The sequence below is a fragment of the Aquarana catesbeiana genome, linkage group LG01 (assembly GCF_042186555.1).
Source record: "Aquarana catesbeiana isolate 2022-GZ linkage group LG01, ASM4218655v1, whole genome shotgun sequence".
Classification (NCBI taxonomy): domain Eukaryota; kingdom Metazoa; phylum Chordata; class Amphibia; order Anura; family Ranidae; genus Aquarana; species Aquarana catesbeiana.
The window spans coordinates 488,844,147-488,869,386 of NC_133324.1; the positions used below are offsets into that span (position 1 = coordinate 488,844,147).

Sequence of the window (25,240 nt, forward strand, 5' to 3'; positions counted from 1 at the left end):
ACATGACTCCTTTACCATCAAATTAATTTTAAAAGGATAATTTACTATAAAATAAAAACTTACATATGTACTTAAATATGTATACAATTGCAAATAGCTTGTTTACATATGACATTGGTACTTTTAACTTCTTAAAACATATATATATGTATACTTCAGGTGACATTTGAAAAGACAAAAGGCATGAAACACAATTTAAATATAATGTATTGTTAAATATAAGACTATAGAGTATTCTCAGAAAACAATAAATGCTGTGATTAGACACTAGAATTTTATTTTACTAAACAAGGGAAAGGCATTAGGCAAGGTGCATTTAACGCTCCAACAGTTGTGATGCAAATTGAGAATGATGAAAATCGTTAAAGAAGGGACAAATTAGATGAAGTGTTAGGTGCCTGGTAGTCTAATGGTTGGAAAGGGAAATGTAATGAGTCCCTACAGATTTCTGGCACAGTGCAGAAAACCAATACCATTGCCTTCTTGCCATTACTTTTTACATGTTAGAAAAGCCATGCACTGTTTATAAAATATAAACTTCTATTATTTCTAATAGATTTTTTTTAGAAGTTATACCCACAAAGTAGTTACATTTATACAGACGTTTAAAGAGAATCATGAGAGAATCCATGAGATTACCAATGCTTAGCGCTAAAATACTAGTCAGCTGGCTGTCACACTGACCCTTTGGCTTGGATACTTTAAAACTTTCCCCTGCCCAACAGGTCTCAGTGAGGGAGAGGGAGAAGCAACACAGAGAGCCAATCAGGTGTGCTGCAGTGCATGGAGTATGCTGAGAAGAGTGGAGAGCATAGTGTAAAAGAGATAATGTCAATGTGTGCTACTTCTCCTTTCACTGTACAGACACAGGGTGGTGGTGGTGAGGAGCACTGTTTACCTGGATTTCAGCATTTAGACCAAGGCCTATAAATTGACTCTGACTATCTTGATTAGTACAATTGTTCCAGGTCAGTGACTCAAAAAGTATTTAAGTTAGTGGGTCAGTATAACAGCCAGGTAACTAACATTTTCATAGTTAATATGGGCCTATCTTTTCTATTTAATATTGTCCTGATGCTGGCCAATTTTAAAATGCTGTGTCATTCATTAGCAGTCTCCTAATTCTTGTAGTAAAATACCTGCCTGTACCCTTCTTTTTGGTACATTTCATCCAATTTTCCTTAATTAACCTCTTCAATGATCATGTAACACACATATGCAGCATCCAGGAAGTGGGCTTTATTTCTGGGCACTGCATATATGTGTTCCTGTGTTCATGCAGGAAGCAAGCTCGATCGCACACTCCCAGCACTGAGATGAAGCTGTCAGTGACAACTCCAGGTCTTGTACTAACAATCAAGAACTGGGATAACTGACTCTTGATCACATGACTGATGTGATAGCCTGTGATTAGCTGTCACAGTGATCATTCACTCTATAGGCCATCCCTGTGTTGTTTCTCCTCTGTGAAGAGGAGAAACAACAGTATTTTCCTGTAGTGAGGAGGAAAAAAAAACAATGTATCTTTTCTTATTTGTTAGAGAAGAAGTTAGTACAAAAGGAAAGTTCTGCTGAAAAAACGAAATAATAAAGATTACCTAGATCAGGGCTTGATCTAGTTTAGTGAGCATTTCTGTCAGTGTCAGTTAGTGACAGTGTAATTGTCAGTGTTAGGGTCATTGTAAGTGTCAGTTGGTGTCATTGTTAGTGTCAGTTGATGGCAGTATTAGTGGCAATTAGTGGCAATGTTAATGTCAGTCTGGTTAGGTAGGGCAAAAAACAAAACAAAATGCATACTATTTTTACTTGGCCCTTTTTACAGGTACAAAGAACAAATAATGCTCACATATGTGGTGTCATGTGTGGGATCATCAGGAGTAGGAGAATTTATTTTGCAGGTCTTTTGGTGTGGGGCATGATAATGGCATAAAAATATACAACAACATTTTTAACATTGGCCAAAAATAATAATAACAAATCTTTTTTTCAAATTTAACAGTTTTCCTTTCATATTAAAACAAAATCAGAAGATATCCATTAACCCCCAAATGAAAGCCCAATCTGTCCCCCAAAAAACAAGGTATAATCCACCTGGATACACAAAGTAGTTGCAATGATATGTAGCAATACCCCCCGTAGGAGCTGCTTTGTTTGTTCAGTCCATTACTCTGCCTCTCAACCCTAATAACCTCAGCCCCCTCTGGCACACCTGGCAATAGTGTAAGCACAATGACCAATGAGAAACGCACACGTTATAATAAAACACAGACATTGTCTTTACTGCAATAATTCTGTGTAAGAATAACAGACAATAACAATATATATTCAAGTAATCAGAGAGCAATAACTGAGATTTAAGAGCAATATAGCTCTCAATCATATATTCAAGCTGCTTTCAGGGGATTCCAAACCTGAGAATGTCCCCAAGAGCAGAGGCACACTTTAATGGTAAATAAAGCACAATATGACACTTCAAATTTAGATTGGTTACCTCTACTCAGATTGGCTCTATGAGTCCAGGCAGGAGGAGAGCAGAGGAATGACTCCCTTTGTGTGAGGCCTCTCTCTTCTGTCCCCTGAAACCACAGGCCCAACTTTAAACACCTATTCAAGTCAACAAGTAATGGCTTAACTTTCTAGGTGAACTGTCCCACACACCCAATGCATATTCAGAGCCCTAAATATGTGTGTGCGGATCCGTATGGCACTAGTAGCTTCAGTTCTTTTGAAGAAAAGTTACGAATTGGTATCTTCAGCTAGCCACTCTCGTCACTGTTTGCCATTCAATCATAGTCACCCATTCAATTTTAGGTATATTTAGGGTTATAATAACATCTATTTTTTCCATATATATTTATAATTTTTTCTAATTCTACATTTACCAGAGGGTATTTTCCACCTTATGGAGTGCATTTGTATGGACTGCCTAGGTCTCCTATGATCATTTCACCCATTCTGAGTCTTTTTTGTTTTACACTAGATAAGATTCAGCCATTCAGTCAGTGGTAGTCTCCCTTCCTTCCACAAGATGGCACAGTGATTTTCCTATTTTTTTCTTATGTTCACATAGCCATTTTTGCCAATTCATGGTTTTGATCCATTGGCCTATTTACGATTACACTAATTCTCGGATATAATAAATATCTAATTTTAAAATTACCTTTCCTGTTTTTGTCCTTTTATTATGATCATGATGCCTATTTTTATTCGATTTTAAGCGCCTCTGAAACTCCAACCCATTAAGGAGATTGGCGGTTTCCTTTCTGCCATTGAGAGGTCACAACGGGGCATGACCATACTTACGTGTATTTATTGCAATGTGTCAGAGCGTCGTCCGTTCCCCAGACAACGTCAGTTATAGACGGAACGTACGTCGAGAGGTTGACGCTCTAACGTCATCGCGACTCTAATGTGAACGGACGCTTGGTATGCCAGCCAGCGAATCGCTCTTTTTACCATTCCTGTTTGTAAGTGCATTACTTTTTATAAATACATTTTCATATATCGGATTTACACTATGGCCACTTCTTTTCTGTTCTCATGACCCTGAGTCCGGATCAGTCCTTGTACCATCATTCCTCACACTCCCCCAGTTACGCTGACACGGAGAAGCTGTATCATCTGCTGTGCCTTCTGGGCCTCGGTCCATATACAAGCCTTATTTGCTTGCTTTCTGGTAAGCGTGAATTTTATATGGTGGCGGATCACTACGAGTGGTGTTTTTTTCAAGGTTTTCACACTCATCTTCTCTGTTTACCTAGAGGGACTATGCCTTTGGACTTGTCTCACCTTTATGGGGGATTGTTTTGATCTCTCATCCTATGAACTTTGCTATGCATTATTGATTTCTTTTGCATTCACTTATTTACGTTAAGCGCAGTTATTTTTCTTGTTCACTCTCGTTGGTGTACTTTAAACTCCTGTATAGGGGGCCCAAACAACACAACTGGCCCAGCTTATCAAGTGAAACAGGCAGGATCCTCCCCAGCAAGGTGAGAGGACAATGATGTCTGTATAGTGTCCCAGAAATGGATAGCCCCAGGGATAAGGTAAGGAGGGGGGAAGAAATCCCCCGCAGACATGACAGGCAGCTCTCTCCCTTTTTCAGGCTGGAAAGCCTGTGTACATCGCAAGGGCCAGCTTGGCAGGGTCGCGGGTGAAATGAGACACCTGCTACAGATATGTACAGTTATTCTAACACATGTCAAAGTTGCAAAATTGGGATTATGTGTTAAGGTTCATTTTGACCATGGTTGTGAAGGGGTTAAAAATGTCCTGCTGCTTGAATGGGGTTGTGCAAACCTATGACACCTATGTGTACAAAATGTGCATGTGAAAAACACACTTAAAAATGTGCACTTAAGGGTGTGCCTCTTGTCCACCCATGAAGGAGTAGGACCTTACCCTGACCCCCTGGGGCACAGGGTTCCTGACAACTTGGTCCACTTAGCCAAAGGCCTGGTGGACCCCCCTCCTCATGGTCAGCCAAAGCCAACCAGCGAGTAATAAGTGAGGGGCCCTCCCAAAGAGAGAGGGATGAATAAACCTGATGGGCATACATCCCCCAAGACTTCAGGGTAGGCCCAAAAACCAACACCCTCCATCCTAGTGAGAAAAAGAAACACAGCCAAAAGAGCAGTGACAAAAGTGAAGGTACCAAAAATTGCCCCAGACTTAGCCAAAAGGCCTAGCCCAAGAGACACAGTGCAGAAAAAGCTTTGGTGCCATGGTTATGTGCTCATCCTCACTGTGGGGTTCCCACACTTAAGTGATACTAAGAGCGTCCCTGGGGCAACCTACTTTCAGGGGGCAATAATATTGCAGATTCTTTGCGTTCACAGCCCATGGCCAGACCAGGTAACCCCATTCACATCAGGAGGCACTGGGTCCCTCCAGTCTTCTCAGGGGAATTACTCCCATGCCCCACATCCCATGGATGCCCCAGTTTCTGTTCCAACCGGTACAAGCCTTCAGAGCCACCATCATACCAGCAGGGACACTATACAGCCAGCCATTCTTGCCAAAAGGCCAGAATATAGACACCGCACCCCTACTGGGCACTGATATGATAAGATACTACACTTACATACTTACATAGTTACATAGTTAGTCTGGTTGAAAAAAGTCAATTTAGTACAACCAATAAAAAGAATAAAAAATATATATTTACAATCCTATATACACAATCATATACTTACAGTTGATCCAGAGGAAGGCAAAAAATACCCAGCAAAGCATGATCCCTGGTAGGGGAAAACTGCAGCTTGGCATTGCATGCTATTATTAAGTGTATGATCTACCAGAACACCCAGATCCTTCTTCACCATTGATTCCCCCAGCTGTAGTATGTATAAAGCATGCATATTCTTATCCCCAAGTGCATAACTTTACATGTATCAACATTAAACCTCACTTGCCACATAGTTGCTCAATTAAACAGTACATTGAGGTTGACTTGTAAGTTGGAGACATCCTGTAAGGATGTTATTCCACTGCATAGCTTGGTGTCATCTGCAAAAACTGAAATGGCACTTTTAATCTCAGACCCTATATCATTTATACATATATTAAAAAGCAAGGGTCCCAACACTGAACCTTGGGGTCCCAACACTGAACACTTGATGTTAGCCAAAAGTCAAAGAAGCAATATATGTAGCTGGGTGGAGAGGTGGCCGCAGTTGCTGCTACTGACAGCCAGCGTCTCAACCCCCACCAGGAGGAAAGAGGGGACTATTCCGGTACTCAATGTCGGTATACAATATTGTATATGAGACAGACAAAAGAGTAAATAAAATATAAAAATTCACTTTTAATAGGAAAAACATTAATAAAATTGCAATTCCGCAAACAATGCGATTATACATGACAACACTGCATACAAGCATAAAAAAAGAAGAGATACCACAAGTCTAAGCCCGTGGATTCCACACTCTTCCACATTCTTTTTTTTATGCTTGTATGCAGAATTGCAATTTTATTAATGTTTTTTATGAACGTCTTTGAAAACGTCCTATGACGAAACACGTAAGACGGAGTCACGCTCACACGTCATACCCGGAAGTGCAGGCTGGAACGCAAGGTGGAACGCACGCTTACATCTCACTTCTGGTCCCATCCTTGCATACAGCGGTGCCTGTGTATACTAGTATCTTCTCTTTAGCTTTTATCTATGGACTTTTGGATTGTTGATGTGCAATAATAAACTAGACATACTTCACGAAGGAAGCCCCCCGTGTTTCTCTTTTCTCTGGGCATATTGGAGAGTTTAACAGATAAAGGTGGTAAACGATGGAGTAGCCTGGTCTATTTGGAACGCACAGCTCATCCTGGAATCATTTAAGGGATCACACAGAACAGAGGAACGGCAGCAGGACAGGAGTGAATAAGACCCATCCCAAGGCACCCACTCTGTCGCTCGGTACCCCTGTGGGGGTGTTTGTTTCTGGTGAGTGGGGGAGCACTGGGGGGCGAGCACTTCAAGTCACCGTTTGAGGAATACACACAGAAGTCACTGGTTTATGTTCCTAAGGCTGAAAAACAGCATATATATTGAACTTTGTTTTTTACATCATCTGGCTATAATAACTCTCTGGTCTCAAATGGATAATATATTTTAAAAAAGTCCATTATCACTTGCTAAGAAAAGCAATAGATTGTAAACAATTTTCTATGTACGATTTGTATGGGATTTAATATTTATTGTATTTATTGTAATCTCATTAGAGATCCTACCACTGATATACTGATCAATATCTCTGGGAGCGATATAGTATTTGCACTGACACTTTATTTCACATATGTTTTTTCACTTATAAAGGAAGGTCCCCCTCTAGTAGGCGCCATACTGTCACAATACTTTTGAACCCTGGGGTTAATTTTAACTTAATTCAATATTTGGTATAGAATCTGGGAGCGGTAAAATAGCTTTTGCACTGACACTTTAATTCACACATGTTTTTTACTTAATAAGAATTTTTTTCCCTCTAGCAGGCGCCATACTGTCACAATACTTTTGAACATTGGAGTTAATTTCAATTTAATTAATTAATTTTTCATAGTATCATTTTATCTCACACTATTTACTTAATTCTAAACATGAGAGGCACCTTTATCACTGAGGTGATAGAAGTTTAATTTTGAATTAGGTAGTATTTATTTATTAATTTTTGTTTTTTTTCACATATATGGTAATTTTTTTGGTTTAGATCATATTACGGCATTTAGTGGTGGAGCTCCTATATGGTATAGTTCATTGAACACAGCTTGTAGCTTATGACATTCTTACCCATTATGGATTAATTTATAAGATAGGGCAGCGCCATCTGTACTCCCAAATTATCAATTATATCACTGGTCAGTTATTAACCCCTAACATGACCGCACCCACCCATGCCGCCGCTTCCCTGCCCACAACCACTCCACCTCCCACAGATCCTATTCTTCTAAAACTGTCCCCCCACTCTTCTTTACTATCCCCTTCACCCCCCTTCTTCCCCCTCAGCACTGATTACCCCCCTCCACCCATCCGACCCCCCCTCAATCCCGATCCCCCGCAGCCACCATCATTAGCCGGCATCCCTCCTCTGCCGCTCCCGCAGGCTTCAGGTGCTGCATGGGGCTTGGAGGATCCAGATTTGTCCCCTCATCACTCAGATCACCCCCCCATAAATTCCCTGCACCCCCGATCTATGACCGTTCTGAGCGGCATCCCTCCTTTCCTCCCGCCGCCTGCAGCTTCTCCCTGCATTGATCTCAGCGATCTGTCAGGATGCAGAGCGTGGCGGGGGAGGGGGGAGCGGTGTGGGTGGGGGTGAAGTTGGGATTTGGGGGGTTTGGTATACATGTGTTTACCAAACACCCCCTGGTAGTACAATGGATATAGGGAGCGATCACTCCAATATGCACTGACAGCTGATCATTGTAACCGCAAGTGTTACAATGTATCAGACTGTCATTTTATGAATGAATGGAATCTCAATAAAGATTCCATTCGTTCATGTGAACTGCTACAGAGAAAGAGACTATCTTCAGTTCCTTTCTCTGTCTCACAAATAGAGATATGGGGGTCTGTTTAGACCTGTGATATCTCACCAGACACCCCCCCAAAAAAAAAAAATAACAATAACTGTAAAAAAATGTAAAAAGTATAATTAATAAAAAAAACAAAAACATAGTAAGACCCTCCAGGTCCGCCCGCACTCACCCCTCCATGGTGATGGTCACCCCCGCACTTACCCCTCCATGGTGATGATCCCCCCGCACACTCACCCCTCCATGGTGACAGCCCCTGCACTCACCCCTTCACGGCTTCCTCAGCTTCTCCTCCCGGCCAACCCGCTCCATCCTGATTGGCCAAAAAGAGAAGCCGGAAGACAATAGCTAATATTAATTCGTTATTGTCAAAAGTATGTGGATTTGGGGTGCAATGCTCTGCGCCCCGAGCCCAACCTTTTTCAAGCCAATTAGAGCCTCAGGCTCTAATCATGCAGCTTGAAAAAAAAAATCATACAAACGCCCCTGCGCCTCTAATGGACCAGCCGCTCCTGATAAGACCCCTTTCACATGGAGTGGAATCTGTCATCAGGCGGATGACAGGTCCACTCTGCTGATGCAGAGCGGACACGTACACAGCCCGCTATTCTCTATGGGGTGGTCGGATGGAAACGGACCGCCTGTCCATTTCCATCTGATCCGATATGCTAGATGGGTGGGGGATGGCTGTTTTTAGTGGACTGGAATGGATTGGATGCAGGCGGGTGTAAACGGACACATGTCCATTTACATCAGCCTTCCATAGAGAACAATGGGTGGTCCGATTGGGCCTGCCTGAAAAACGGACAGGCAGACCCGATTAGTCTGCTTGTGTGAAAGGGGCCTAAGGCCTTGTTCACACAGGGCATACACAGCTTACCTTTACAGGGATGCACAGGTGTTCCGTGAATCTCTCTGCAGACAGTCTCATTGATGTAATTTGGGATGTAGCACCTGCAAGAACAGAGCTATTGCTTCCAATTTTATATCCATGTAGGTCCACGTGCATGTCCCTGAGCTCATACTGTCTGCGTTCGGGGTCATGTATGGGGATGCATGGAACACCTGTGCATCCCCTATGTGGGTAAACATCACCCCCCATGGACCTCCATGGGCGTACACTTTAGTATGCCACATGTGAACGATGCTTTAGTAGCAATTTAGCAGGAATTTTGTTATGTTGTGTTTATGTACACTCAATGATTTTAGTGTATTTTTAGCAAAAATATTGTTTTAATAGATATTTGCGCAAATATCACGCTGCCTTAAAAATCAGTAGCACCTTCTTTTTATCCTATTGGCCATTTGCTTTCAGAAAATGTATGGTTTGGGGGGGTCTTTTACAAGTTCTGAAAGCTGTAAGTGAAAAAAGAAAACCTCTAGATTCTTTGGGGAAATTTTTGGGTACGTTTCGATTTTCACCATTTTGCAAAAAGGCACAATTTAAAATTTACAAATATTTGTTATTTTTTGAAATCCTTACAGGTTAAAATTTTATATTTAGTAGGGATTTAGTAGGAATTTTGTAAAATTAGCTGTGTTTTTATCTGCTACTAATGGTTTTAGTGTATTTTTTTGCAAATATATTGGTTTGATAAACATTTGCGCAAATACCGCATAGTCTAAAAAATCAGTAGCACCTTCTTTTTTATTCTAGAGGTCATATGCTTTCAAAAAATATATGGTTTTGGGGGTCTTTCACAAATTCAGAAAGCTGTAAGGGAAAAATGAAAAGCTTCAGATTTTTAGAGAAATTTGGATATTTACATATTTGCGTACGTTCGAATTTCACCAAATTTGCAAAAAGGCACAATGTAAAAATTACAAATATTTGTTATTTATTAACTCAATATAGGTTAAGCTTTTATATTTTGTAGGAATCTTGTAAAAGTTGCTAGTTATTTATCTGCTAATCATGATTTTAGTGGATTTTTAGTAAAAACATTGTTTTGATAAACATTTGCGCAAATATCATGGGACCTTAGAAATCAGTAGCACCCTATTTTCATTCTACCGGTCATGTGCTTTTAGAAAATATATGGTTTGGGGGTCTTTTACAAACTTTGAAAGCTATAAGTGAAAAATAAAAAAGCAAAGGAAAAATTGCAAAAATGGTCTGGCCACCTGAGGGTAAAAATGGAGCACAAGGCCAGGCAGCAAAAGGGTTAATCATAAGGTTAATGCTAACCTGGTCAAGGCCACTGTGTACTGCATGGAGGCCTCTCAAATGTATTGCTTCTTTGTAAATAGTAAACAAAAAAGGCACGTTAATAAATACTGATTTAAAAACTTTTTAAAACAGAACATAAAATACAATCTATTGAAAAATATCAGGGCAATAAAAATATCATGGCTGTGTATGATTGTAACAACGCTAGTGTTTCTGATCTTTCATGCGGACATTATGAATGATACATGTCAAGAAACACTGAGAGTGCAAACCCTGTGAAATATGTTATCTCCAACCAAAAATGCAATTTATTTTAATGGGGTCATCCCACAAATGGCTTTAAACATTTATTTCCTCCCTGCTATATCTCATTTTGAAGGATAGATTTCAAGAAGTAAAGGTTGCAACACTGAACAGCATTGATCTTTTTGACCTGGGGTTTGCAAGCAAATTCTCTCCATCTCCTGTATGGATGTCAGGTGAATTGAAGCAATCATAGAGACATTAAAAATTATTGGTATCCTGAAGGCTATCATTTCATATGCCTGTTGTAGAATACTGTGGGATTAGACTTGTGCGAATATAGAAAGGTCTCGGAGATGATAAAATGCACCTTGGATAATAATTGTAGAGATAGGAGTTTTTTCCATTGACTTTTGATCTATTTCCTTTACTTGTTTTATTGTAACTCTCTGTATTTCTGTTCTAAACTAGCCAAGATATTTACTCAGACCTGATTTATCATAAAGTGCAGTAGCCACCTGCCTAACCAGAACACTGCTTGCTCCAGGGCCTCCCCAACTTCTGATGTCTTACTTGTGCCAAAACTAATATAGAACCATGGTAACATTAAGAATGTACCTTATCATACTAAATGCAGGAAGCTGTAAAGTCTTCCAGTAAATGTGCCAATCAATAACATGCCTCACTTGACACAACATACGCTGTTGAGAGGATTTTGATCTGCATCTGATTTACAGTCAGTGACAGCCACTCCAAAACTGGCTAGGCATACAACATAACAAACATTTCTCCAGCACACTTGCCAGGGAGCCAATAAAGAAAAATAATTACAGGCAGTCCCCGGGTTACAAACAAGATAGGGTCTGTAGGTTTGTTCTTAAGTTGAATTTGTTTGTAAGTTGAAACAGGTATATTTTTTTTTATTCTTTTTCTCAGCATGTGGTGTCCTGTGTGCACACAGCATACCTCTGAATTGGCTACCGCACTGTATGTTCTGATTTCTTTATTTACATATGCCATAAACAAATTGTTGCATAGTAGTACACATGTACGGTATGTTATACCTATTTCTATTTAAGCAGGTCATAAGCATTCTCACTTTATCTTATAGGTGCTACAAAAGACATGGGAAAAATGCTTGGGGGGGATGAAGAGAAAGATCCAGATGCACAAAAGAAAATGGAGGAGCAGCAGGAAGCTCTTCGCCAACAAGAAGAGGAAAGGAAAGCAAAATATTCAAAGATGGAGGCTGAGAGAGAAGTAATGAGGCAAGGTATCCGCGATAAGGTGAGCAGAAAATTTTACTATTTTAGAAGTGAACAGACTACACCGAGAAAATTTTGATTTGTTTAATAACTAGAATATTACAATTAAAAATTTTGTGTATGTAAATTGTTTTTGATCTATAAAAAAACACAATAAAAACCCAGCGCCAATGGTGGGCTACCTGGAGTGCTCTATATAGGACGTGTGATGCCTGACTCATATATAACTATCAAGCCAGGTGTCAGACATTGTGTAAATAGACACCATAATCTATATAGAAAAATGGAGGGAAGAAAAAAAGAAAAAGAAAAAGGAAAAAGGACACCCCGTGCAGCTGGACCAACCCTAGCTGGTGGATACAGATCATAACAGGAAGAGAACAAATACAGCCCAGCGCTCAGGATGTGTTAAAAAACTAACTGCAACAGACATAAAAAATATATAATGATTTAATAAACCAATAAAAACGGTAGTTTGATAGTGGTAACTAATGAATGATTGAACCACAATGTGTACAATATATGTAGAAAAGCTGTTGCAGAGAGCACCACAGTAACACAGAATTAAAAAACAATAACCAAAAATTATTACACAGATAAAAGGTAATGCATTTACATAATAACATGTGAAAGGCACTTGCAATACTGGACAGTTAGCTCTCTAACGACAGGAGACCAGCACAGGAGATTCGTCCAAAAAAAAAAACAAAAAAAAACAAAAAAACAAAAACCTCAACACAAGGCAATGGGTAGGATGACAAGAGTGAAGTATAGAACTTGGAGCAAGTGACACCATCCCTGCATAGCTTTCACAATAGCTAACAGTGGTTACCCCAGCAACATCATCCTCCATATCCCTTCCTTGGCAGATGATTTTTGACCAGTTTTTATTTTGCTTCACTTTTCTACTTTTACTGACTCTGCGCTTCTTTGAGGAGTCTGAGGCCCTCCAGGCTGATGTGAGCTCCATCAGCCTGCCGGCTCTTCCACTTTCCCCTCATCAAGTCCTCAGGTTCAGCGTTGACTGTTGGGTAGTGACACCAGGTCCTACTGAGGAGCGTTCACCCCTGTGGAGACACCATCTGGAGACGCAGCGGTTCAGTGTTTCACCTGCTGACATCCCAGTGGCTCTCCCCGTGCTGATGTCATCAGCTGTCGCCGCAGAACTCCAGCCGGGCTGTTCTCCGCATGACAGAGCGTCGGCTCGTCTAACTTCACAGCCACCCGACAGCTTACTGGAGCCGGCGAGCCCCCCTGCATGAGGCTACAGTCCTCTAATCTCCCCGAACACCACAGCCACCCGACAGTTCACCGGAGCCGGCAAGCTCCCCCACATGAGGTTAGACTCCCTTCACCACGGGTAGGCTGTTAGTGTCTTCTCTCCACGTCCTCCTGCTTCCATCACTCTACCCATTGTCACTTGCTCGAAGTTCTATACTTCACTCTTGTCATCCTACCCATTGCCTTGTGTTGAGGTTTTTTTTTTTTTTTTTTGGACGAATCTCCTGTGCTGGTCTCCTGTCATTAGAGAGCTGACTGTCCACTATTGCGAGTGCCTTTCACATGTTATTATGTAAATGCATTACCTTTTATCTGTGTAATAATTTTTGGTTATTGTTTTTTAATTCTGTCTTACTGTGGTGCTCTCTGCAACAGCTTTTCTACATATATTGTACACATTGTGGTTCTAACATTCATTAGTTACCACTATCAAACTACCGTTTTTATTTGTTTATTAAATCAATATATATTTTTTATGTCTGTTGCAGTTAGTTTTTTAACACATCCTGAGCGCTGGGCTGTATTTGTTCTCTTCCTGTTTTTGATCTATGACTATCTCAGTCTGAATATACTCTAGGGTTTTCATGCAGATTTAATTCAATTTTAGGTAAATGTATGAATGCGCGTGATCATTTAGCAGATGCCTTCAGGAATACTACTGAAGGGTATATTAATCAGACTGAGATGAACTGAAGCCAATAGAACACATTCAGGGTTAATTAGAGCAGAGATTGCAAGCCAGGCCTTCTCGTCCAACATTAGTGCATGACCTCACAAATGCGCTTCTGAAAGAATGGTCAAAAATTCCCATAGACACACTCCTAAACCTTGTGAACAGCCTTCCCAGAAGAGTTGAAGCTGTTATAGCTGCAAAGGGTGGGCCAACTCAATATTGAAACCAACGAACTAAGCTTGAGATGCCATTAAAGTTCATGTGTGTGTAAAAGCAGGCGTCTGAACTGCAGTTCAAGTGCTTTCCACCCATATATATTAGAAGGAAAAGCAAACAAAAAAAGAAATACAACGTTTCTCATGCCAGTATTTTCCCATGCAGGGGCTTCGGGTTCAATAAGCAGTATTAGCAAAACAGCCCACAAAAAATGCTAAGCCACCAGGCTATACTTCAGCAGCACTGTTACTTCAGACCCAGCTCTCTTGCTCTCCTGAGTCATTCAGGCTATTGTTACAGCACCTCCCTACATAGACCAACTCCTGGCCTCTAGACAGAGTTATCCTCACACCCTGGGTTCTCTCTCTCTTTCAAAGATTTATGGACTCCTTCCATACCCCCTGGACTCGCTAGCCACTTCAGCTTTCTCGTTTGCCACAGATTCATGCAGCTGTCCAAATTCTCCCAGTCCTGTGGGCAAGGAATCCACCCTACATAATGTGCAGTCTCATGGCAGGAACACACATCCCTCCTGCACATGGTCTGCATGTCTCTAGGTAAGGCCTGGACACAGGATTGAAGTTTCTGTCCCTTCCAAATCTCTTTGAAGCCTTCAAGCTCCAGGCCTTAATCAGGGAGTACAGAACCTATAAACACATAGTTTTCTCCGCTCACAATAAACACGCCAGAGCCTCGCACCCTGCCTTAGTGCAAACTTTGTGTCATTCCTATATCCATTACCTAAACTCACACCGTGGCAGGAACTAGCACTGTCACAATATATAATTCTGTGTAAAACATGGCCTTACACTTATCAATAATGTAAACTGAAATGCATGTTTTGCACCTCATGAACTGTGGGAGAGAAAGGTCACAGCAGGTAGATTGACATTCATAAGCCAGCAAAATTCAAACTGGTTTACCTCCAAGTTATCTAACTGGGCAAAATGAAAGATTTTTTATTTTGATACCAACTGGGCGAATAGACTAGGATCACTTCTAAAGTCAGCCATAGACTGTTCAAAATTCAGCTGGTTCAGCAGTACCTGGAAGAATTTCAATCCATCTATGGGCAGCCTGTCTGGGTTTTTTGTGCGATAGCCAGCAGCACTAATCAATAATGTGGGTAAACCTCTCGTTGTTAGAATACAATAGCACAGCAGAAGGGATTTCCCCATCAACTTGTTCACACCGTGGTTGGAAAGAAAATTTATTAATGTATAGCCAGCCCTAATATTCTCTTTATTGTCAGCATTTATGCTTAACAAAGTTATCTTTTTCTTATCCTTCTGTATTGAATTTAGTTCAATCCACTTTGCACTTTCTAACTTACTTTCTCATAATTAATAGGCTCATTATTGTATTATCCCAAAATTAATAATATCCATTGTACACAGAGTCTCCTTAGTCTGAGTTTTGAAAAGTTATTATCCTGCAGCCTATTTTCTAGGTTATCCCTTTTATAACAGTAACTCATTTTCTACTCCACTCAGATGGTCTTTTAAATTTTCTTCTCCATTTGACTGCTTTACATCATTTTCTTTGAATGACACTAGATCATTATGCAGATTGTCTGGCGATAGCTTTAGGTTTTATCTACCTATGAAATGAGTGTCAGCTAGTCTCTTATCTCTATCTACCTCTTCTATCATCTCTTCATCACTAGAAGAAATACCCAATCTTTAAGATTTTATTTTGCAGCTATTAGAAGGTGCGTACAGGTTGCTTTACTTTGCATGCTTACCTGTTTTATATTTTTCAAAAGAATACAAGGGCAATTTTTTTTTAACCTAACATTGAAAAAATTTCCATAAATATAACAGTTTACAAATAGTTTGGTCCAGTTTCACACAAATAATCATTTTATGCTGGAGAAGCATTTACTTCTTTTAACTGTGTGAACTAAGAAATTATAGCATATATACAGTATGCTGCCTTATAGAAACATTATTATGCAGTTAAATGCATAAATAACTAAGATTGTACATCTTCTTATTTGCACATTTACTATATAAATACAGTATAGTGCTGTGTTTAGTACAAATAATAACAGTATATAACTTGAGGATATCAAAGAATGACAAAAATGCAGCATTCATAGCTACATTGTAAGTAAGGTTGAAACAAGACTGAGGTCCATCAGGTACATACTTGTTCTGGGTTAGTGACTTAAAGCTGAACTCAAGGCAAACAAATGCATACACAGATGAAATACACATATCATAGCTGATTTATCTGCCAATGGATTTTTATTTCTGTGCAGTCAGTCCTGAGGTTTACACAGCATTGCCATACAGCAAAGCCCTGTGTGGCAGAGAAAACCTGATTTTTCTCTTACATGGCACCTCCCAACCCCTAACCCTTGACTAGACAGTAAAGAGAAGCAGCAAACTGACAAGTTAATATCTGTGTCTTTCTTTGTGCTGCTTCTCCCTCCCTCAAACTGAGCTCTGCTGTACAAGAGATTGTAAGTAAAATTCAGTCTGCTGCCAAAGGTAATTCAAGTACTTACACTGCTAGTATTTGGAAAATACCTTTATTGATATAATAAATGTAGAGATGCATTTACATAATTTTTTTATCTGCCTAAAGTTCAGTTTTAAGGTTGAATGCTAAATTTGCACCAATGGACATTGGCTATTGTCTATAAAGTTAAAGACAGTGTAGGAATGAAAATTATATTTGTAAAGTGCACTGCAGACTTGGATTGAAAACAATTGAGGGTTGCCAGATTTATTTATTTTTCATTTTAGAGTGATGCATTTTTCAAATAAAGAAAACTCTTCACTTTTCTGAATTTTGTGCCAATTGGCCACAGAACAACTTTCCTGTAACTGGCACTTATAGCATTTAGGGGCTGCACAAAGGCAGTGTGGATGTGACATCTCTCCATTTATATGCTTACAAGCCCTCATTAACAAAGGCACAAATATGCTTGTTTAAAATCAAACAATACTTAGCATTAAACAAAAACATGTTCAGCATTTCAACTATAGACATTTTAGGACCTATTATTTTCAAAAAACATATGAATGACATACATATAAGGTGGATTTTTTTTCCATTATTTAATGATCAGTCAGCAAAATTCAGTGGAAGAAACCTATTCCAAAGAAACAAAATGGAGAGCTTACACATTGATTTTGCCTATTTGTTTATCTTTTTCTCTTCCCCGAAGGGATTGATTAACACTTATTCTGTCCAATACACAGAGGAGTGACTAAGCAACAGAGCAATGATTTAAGCACCTTGTCAGACAGAACAAAAGTTTCATTTTAATACCTGCTCTAAGCTGCTCTCTAGAAAAGATTAGTTTTTGAGAATTTAATTTGTAGTGTATGCAAAGTAGGTGGACTACTAGGAAAATCACAGTCATAGATCCCTGTCGAAGGAAGTGTGATGCTGGAATGCAGCTTCAATTACAGAGCTTTCAATTGCTCCATCTATGTTGTGTGAAGAATAGCATTGTCAAGTGTTTAAATAATAATACAGCTATAAATATATTCATGATATTTCACTAATAGGAATTACAGGAACTGCAGTATACTGTCTTGGCTCTATGTCAGATGCATTATTGATTAATAGAACAGTGAGAGCTATTATTCATGATAGTTTTTTTGCTTATAGTGCTAAATGATTATGCGGCTCATTTATAAATACTGGAGCATAAGAAAATATGGCATCTTTTATTTTTTATGACAAATTTGGAAAATTGTAAATCTGTTGGCTCGCTAAGAAAGCACCTTTATTTGTCTGTTAATTTTTTTTTTAAATTACCCTTTCATATATATTTATTGTAAGGGGACAGACTCACTTGGTGTTGGGAGCAAAAAACCTATTATCAGGCAGGGACACCTAGGAACAGTCAAAGCAGGCTTGTCCTGAATGTTTATTCAGCAAGGCTTCAAACAAACACAGGTTTAATGCAGTAGGGCACTGTACAGCAAGTCTTATAGAGGAAGTAAACCCTGATGGGTTTTACTTCCTCTTTTTTCCCCTGCAAAGTAAAAGCATAATGGGCTAGTATGCATCGTTCATTTGGACTTTACCTGTTTTAACAGCACCTAAATCCTTTTAGAAGCACTAAAGAATATCATGTGGATTCCTTGGTATTTTACTGTATACCTTTCTTATACTAATATAAATTGCCTAAGATCAGTGACATTTCTTTCTTTTTACAATCATCCCTCTCCATTACATAAGAGAATGCCTGCTGTTCCAAGTATATCCCTAGATTGCTCTGATCATACATTGAATGGGCAGCAGAAGACACAATGATGGATACTGCAATTTAATTTCTGTTTTCTGTAATACACAGAACACTAAGGGAAGCGTTAGGAATGTACCTGTAGAGAGTGGAGACCAGTGGCCATAAAGTTCAGGCTAGGAACATCTCTTAGTGAGGAAGAAATCAAGTAGTCCAGATCACTTCCGGGGTCCTAAATCAGGCAGCAGAGAATTAGCATTGAGGTCATAAGCTGGGGTCAGTGTAGGCAACAGAGAATCAGCTTTGAGATCACAAGCCAAGGTCAGTAACAAGTAGCAATAAAGGTATCAGAGGATAGCAGGCAGGATTATGCATGGAGCACAATAACCTGGCAAGGAAACAGGAAGAGCTGGCCAATCACCCTAAGACTCACTGCAACTGCAATACAGTTATGCAGAACTGTGACAATTCCAATAGTTAAAAGACTGAAGTGGCAAAACAGATAAGTGATGCTTTGGTCCATGAGAGACCAGAGTCAAAGAGCCAGCAGACTTAGCCCCTGACAGGAAGAGCCACATTAAAGAGGACCACTATTACAGTACATCATGCTTTACATAAAAAAGGGTACATGTACCCTAACCGAGCCATGGCAAAGATCACTTTTGGGTTGATTTACTAAAAGAGTAGAGATTTTACTTTGCAGAGTGAATGCCCACTTTGGAAAATGTTTGTTCACTTTGTAACGTGAATAATAGTAAATGCATGTTTGGCTTGTGTACCCAAGCATTTGCAAGGAAAATTAAGCAAAAAAAAATGGATTTTTGCTAGCACATGATTGGTAGGTTGAAGTGAGCTCAGCGTCATCTTATTTACTAAGCTCAGTGAACTTTCACTTAGCATGACCTTGTTAAGGTGACATTGAGCCTGTAGGGAGTCTATTGGCATAAGAGAATCAGCAAACCACAGTCAGGAAGCAGAGGAAAGCCTTTCTCTGTAACAAGCAAATATGGCTTCCCCCTGTGTGTATATATATTTACAAATTATAAAGAGCAACAAGGTTATTAAGCACTTGCTGTCCAGGCAAATGTTGACATTTCTCACATATCTGGTAAAATCTGCTTCTTTTTTTGCTAGAAATGTACTTAGAAATGTACTTAGTACTTATCTGCTTTTAACTTACTTTTCATGTGTGAGTTTTTATTTGTGAACTTGTGCTGAATAAATTTTTTCCTATTTGCGATGTTTGCGCAATGAATTCATCTTTTTTCATTCAGATGTATACTTAAATATCCTGCTGCAATTCCAGAGTGTACCTTTTTGGCATAACCATTCTGGCTAACAGCATTTACCACAATTCTGGGTTTATCAATGGAGTGAGGAGCTCTGGGCAATGAGAGGCATTTCTTTGTGGACACCATCTAATAATGCTATGCTGTTTAACCCACTTGCTGACGATAAGGGCCAGTGTGTTTGGGTGATGGTGATGGGCTCTTTCTCCTTTTACGTCTACAGAGATTTATTATGAACTGATTCAGATTACCTAAAACCTGGAAATTTTTTTATGGTTCAACGTATGGACTTTTTGAATATGATCTTTCTATAGTGCTACACCTATACCCCATTTAAAATTTTGAATACCTTTAAAAAGGCAACAAACAATAGGACCTAAAAATGTTATTAGGTAACATTTTAAAAGCCTTTTCAGGTTGCCAGTTTAGAGTAAAACATGAGCTCTGGCACTAAGATGTATTACTCTCACTCTGACATTTGCAGCGATACCTCACATGTATGGTGCAATCACCATTTACATATGTGCATGGGATCTACTGTACGTGTGCTTGGGGGACAGGGGCACTTTAATTATATGTGTGCTTGGGGAACAGGGGCACTTTAATTGTATGTGTGCTTGGGGAACAAGGGCACTTTAATTGTATGTGTGCTTGGGGAACAGGGGCACTTTAATTGTATGTGTGCTTGGGGAACAGGGGCACTTTAATTGTATGTGTGCTTGGGGAACAGGGGCACTTTAATTATATGTGTGCTCGGGGAACAGGGGCACTTTAATTGCATGTGTGTTGGGGAACAGGGGCACTTTAATTGTATGTGTGCTTGGGGAACAGGGGCACTTTAATTATATGTGTGCTCGGGGAACAGGGGCACTTTAATTGTATGTGTGCTGGGGAACAGGGGCACTTTAATTGTATGTGTGCTGGGGAACAGGGGAACTTTATTTTTTTAGTGTAAATTATATTACAGTATATATTTTATTTAATTCTTTTTTACACTTCCTCCAACCCAGATCTTGGGATCCTAGGTGGAATGGGAGAGCCTGGTGGTGGAAACTACAGGCAACTGTAGAGCCACTGAAATAACTTTTAAAGGAAACCAATCTATTTCCACAAGAGGCTATGTTTATACAGCCCAGCCTACAGGCCGGAAACATTTAAAACACAAATGCATTAATAGGATTATTAACATTAATTCCATCTATTTACATATACAGTATATGTAAAAAAAAAAAAAAAAAAAAATATATATATATATCTATATATATATATAGATATATATAGATATATAGAGAAATAAAAACTACAAGTGTTTCACCAGGCCTGCAGAAACACTACTCAGCGCCAGGTCACTATGCTGATCCAAAATACAGATGAATAAAGACAGATATTAATGAACATTCAAAAGTGCATAAATGTGAATAAACATTACTTTGCAGCTATATAAATATTCAAAGAAGAGGTTTGCTCGGGCCTGCAGCACACCACTCAGCGCCAGAAGGATAAGTCAATGTCCAAAATTAAGAGAGCAGAACTAGAGAATGGGGGAGGTAAAAACACTCAGTTTCTACACTAAGTGATCTAAGAGGCAGCAGCCGTTTAAAAAATCATAAAATTGCAAAACAATAGTATATATAAACAATCCAAGTAAACATACACTACAAACAGCGCTATTGTTGGGCAAAAAACATATATATAAATATCATGCGGCCAACTACGCACAAAAGTGATTAAACAGAGAGGTACAGAGTCTGTGAGGTGATCAGGGAAATGTCCATACGTGATAATACAGCTGAATCGCAGTGTGCACCTTCCACCGGTCAGTAGGATTTCACCCTGTGTTAACACTCTCCCCCTAGGGGGTCAAACTCACCAAAACTGCAAGTTAAATAAGCCTCCAAGAGAAGAAGATCTCCTAATCACATCTCCCTCAGCACCACTCCAGGGGGTTCAGGGGGGGGTCACAACTCCAAACAAATAGATGACTCCTCTCTGGTGTGGGGGTCAGCACCAGAGAGGAGTCATCTATTTGTTTGGAGTTGTGACCCCCCCCCTGAACCCCCTGGAGTGGTGCTGAGGGAGATGTGATTAGGAGATCTTCTTCTCTTGGAGGCTTATTTAACTTGCAGTTTTGGTGAGTTTGACCCCCTAGGGGGAGAGTGTTAACACAGGGTGAAATCCTACTGACCGGTGGAAGGTGCACACTGCGATTCAGCTGTATTATCACTTATGGACATTTCCCTGATCACCTCACAGACTCTGTACCTCTCTGTTTAATCACTTTTGTGCGTAGTTGGCCGCATGATATTTATATATATGTTTTTTGCCCAACAATAGCGCTGTTTGTAGTGTATGTTTACTTGGATTGTTTATATATACTATTATTTTGCAATATAAATATTCAAGGCCATTCTTAAATAAAGTTAGAATCCACTTTGCGGTTAAGCAGAGAGAAAACCAGGGATAAGGCAGAGCAGCTGTCTCAAACAAAATACGTAAATATGAACACTGTGTTAGAAAATAATCCAAAATTAGACTAAATCGTCACACTAGACAGCGCTAATGTTGAGCAACTAAAACATGTGGTCATCAACACATGCAAAGGAAAATCCTATAACAGAAAGTCCCTTAGGAGAAAGTCCCTTATAAAGGGCAGTGATGTAAAGTTCAGGGTGTAGTTCACAAATATTAATCAGGTGATCATGAAAACATTCCTCAGCATGCACCTTCCACCGATCACTAGGAAATCCACCCGGTGCAAGCACTCCCCCCCTAGGGGGTTAAACTCACCAAAATTGGGGAGTAATAAAGCATTCAGAATAGCTGCTGGCAAAGATTTTTATTCTGAATGCTTTATTACTCCCCAATTTTGGTGAGGAATGTTTTCATGATCACCTGATTAATATTTGTGAACTACACCCTGAACTTTACAACACTGCCCTTCATAAGGGACTTTCTCCTAAGGGACTTTCTGTTATAGGATTTTCCTTTGCATGTGTTGTTGGCCACATGTTTTAGTTGCTCAACATTAACGCTGTCTAGTGTGACGATTTAGTCTAATTTTGGATTATTTTCTAACACAGTGTTCATATATATATATATATATATATATATATATATATATATATATATATATATATATATATATATAATTTTTCTTTAAGCTTGAGCAGAATCTGTTCCTGGAAAACTTCTGTCTATCTTAGTGAGTTTGAGACCTTAGCTTTCATCTGCTATTATAATCACTTCCCTGACAAAAGAAAAAAAAAGACTAGGTTTCTTCAATAAGCCAGCGCTAAAAGCAAAGCTGAAGTACAAAGTACAGTAACCCATAGCAGCCAATAAAATAAGTAACAATTGAAGTCTGTTTGCTGTGGGTACTTTACTTTTGTAGCATATCTGCCTAAATGATAATATTTTTATATTTCATGAAGCCACATAATCAGGTTTATTCAGTAAAGTAGTGTAAAATGTAACAGCGAAGTATAAAGTAGAGCAACAAATTTTAACTTACAGTAATCTGTTCAGTTAGCGGATATATATATATATATTTTTATTTATTTATGGGCCACAGCTACTTTCAAGTCATTGTTACACTTTTTACTCTTTTGTTAAACGTGTCTACTTACTGCAAAATCTCCCTGAAACATTTTCTCCTTCATTTATTTTTATTGTGAACCATTAAGAGCCACATCAATTCGAACTAAAGAAGTGATTGCTGTATTTATATTTAGTTGCCATGTGTATACCTTGATGAGTGTACCGTGATCATCAAATTTAGGTTTTATATTATGTTAAGTTGTAGCATTTTAACAATGTGTTCTTCTTTGTTCACATTAAGGTATATACTTTTTTTTTGTTTCTTTTTTTAACAAAAGACTGAAAATACATTAAATCATATTAGTTCTACATCTAGAGAAAATGAGTGTCAAAAAATAAACAATGTATTACCTTATCTAAATGTAAATTGATATTTTGCTGGAACGATTGTTATGTTAATTGAAACATATTTCATTCCTCTGGTTACATGCTGCTTTTAATTTATTTTTGTTCCAGAGTAAAGTACATCATTTGTGTGCACCATCAGCCATTTCGTAAACTTTTGTGTAATAAACATTGTCCATCTTCCTTTAATAGTTCAACCCAAGCTAATTTAAAGGGATTTATTTAAACTCAATAAAGATAGAGAGAAATAGCAGTTGGTGGGAATGAAACAAAGTCAGGCTGGTTTATGAAGGTTCCAATAATAAATTACAATTTTATGGCTAACTAAAACAAAATTGAAAATAAATAAAATAAATTAAAAAGAAAATACAAAGAAATAGCACATATAATGATGTATTTGTTCAAAATAGGAATGTGAAAGCATAAATATACAAGAATCCAAATTTTTGGTTTATTCGAAAGCTAAAAAATGTTTTATTTTTAAAGTAGATAGTAACCCTAACTGAAATTACATTATGCACTGTGTATAATAAACATCTCAATTTTTAAATAACAAAAAAATATATTTTCATCTTTTTTCAATCATCACTGCATCTCAGTGCTACTGATCTACAGCCTCTTTGCAGTCATATCCTTCCTTTATGCACTCCAGTGATGGTCGCAGGACATTCTCAGAGTGTGTATTTCCTTAGTAACAATAGTGGACCATGCCTGTCATTCCTAGCCTCCATCTAAAAGTCAGGAGTACAATTGGGAAAGTTGTGACCTTATGACATGAAAGTTTAAGCAGGATCACCAAGTATAAATTAAATGAATGCTGCAGATTTAAAAATATTGAAAATTACTTCTATAGTACAATAACTTTTTTAAGCCACTTTTTTCCCACAAATAGAGCTTTCTTTTGGTGGTATTTGATCACCTCTGTGGTTTTTATTTTTTGCGCTATAAACAAAAATATAGCGTCGATTTTGAAAAAAAATGCATTATTTTTTACTTTTTGCTATAATAAATCTCCTCAAAAAATATTTTAAAAAACATTTTTTTCTTCAGTTTAGGGCGATACATATTCTTCTACATATTTTTGGTAAAAAATCGCAATAAGCGTTTGTTGATTGGTTTGCGCAAAAGTTATAGCGTCTACAAAATAGGGGATAGTTTTATGGCATTTTTATTGATAATTTTTTTTTACTAGTAATGGCGGCGATCAGCGATTTTTATCATGACTGCGACATTATGGCGGACACATCGGACAATTTTGACACATTTCTAGGACCATTGGCATTAGTACAGCGATCAATGCTAAAAAATTGCATTGATTACTGTAAAAATGTCACTGGCAGTGAAGGGATTTACCACTAGGTGGCACTGTAGGGGTTAAGTGTGTTCTAGCGAGTGTTTTTAGTTGTGGGGGGCGGGACTGTGTGTGACACTACACTGATCACCGCTCCTGATCACAGGGAGCAGAGATCAGTTACAGTGTCATTAGGCAGAACGGGAAGATGCTTGCTTATAGTAGCAACTCCCCATTCTTCCTCACCGTGAGATGGTCGCGGGTATCACCGCGGACATCGGGTCCGCGGGACCCGCGATCTCGGTCGCGGAGCTCACGGCGGCACGAACCTCTTAAAGGGCAACGTACAGGTATGCTAATCTGCCTGTACGTGCCCTTCTGCCACAGTATATCTGCGTGAGGCGGTCAGGAATCGGTTAAAAACAACTTTTTTAATATTTCACTAGAGCACAACATGCCTTAGTGAACACATTGGCCTCTTATTCTAATTTACTTCTAAGGTTTCATAATGTTCATTAGCTTCTGGGCCTGTGTAATCCCTTCAATACAGTAGCCATGCTATCTTCTTTATAATTTATGAGTCTAGTCAGCATAGATTGTGGGGATTACCCAGGGGTAGGGATGAGCCGAAC

General features: G+C 39.0%; 1 protein-coding gene across 3 annotated transcripts in view; it reads left to right on the forward strand.

Moving 5' to 3' along the window:
* CPLX1 (complexin 1) overlaps positions 1–25,240 on the forward strand; it is a 331,793-nt gene that overhangs the window by 220,936 nt on the left and 85,617 nt on the right. For all 3 annotated transcript variants that reach the window (XM_073591884.1, XM_073591878.1, XM_073591892.1), the window contains one exon: positions 11,556–11,731. In XM_073591884.1, the coding sequence (XP_073447985.1) occupies positions 11,556–11,731 (176 nt within the window). The remainder of the gene's footprint in view (positions 1–11,555; positions 11,732–25,240) is intronic.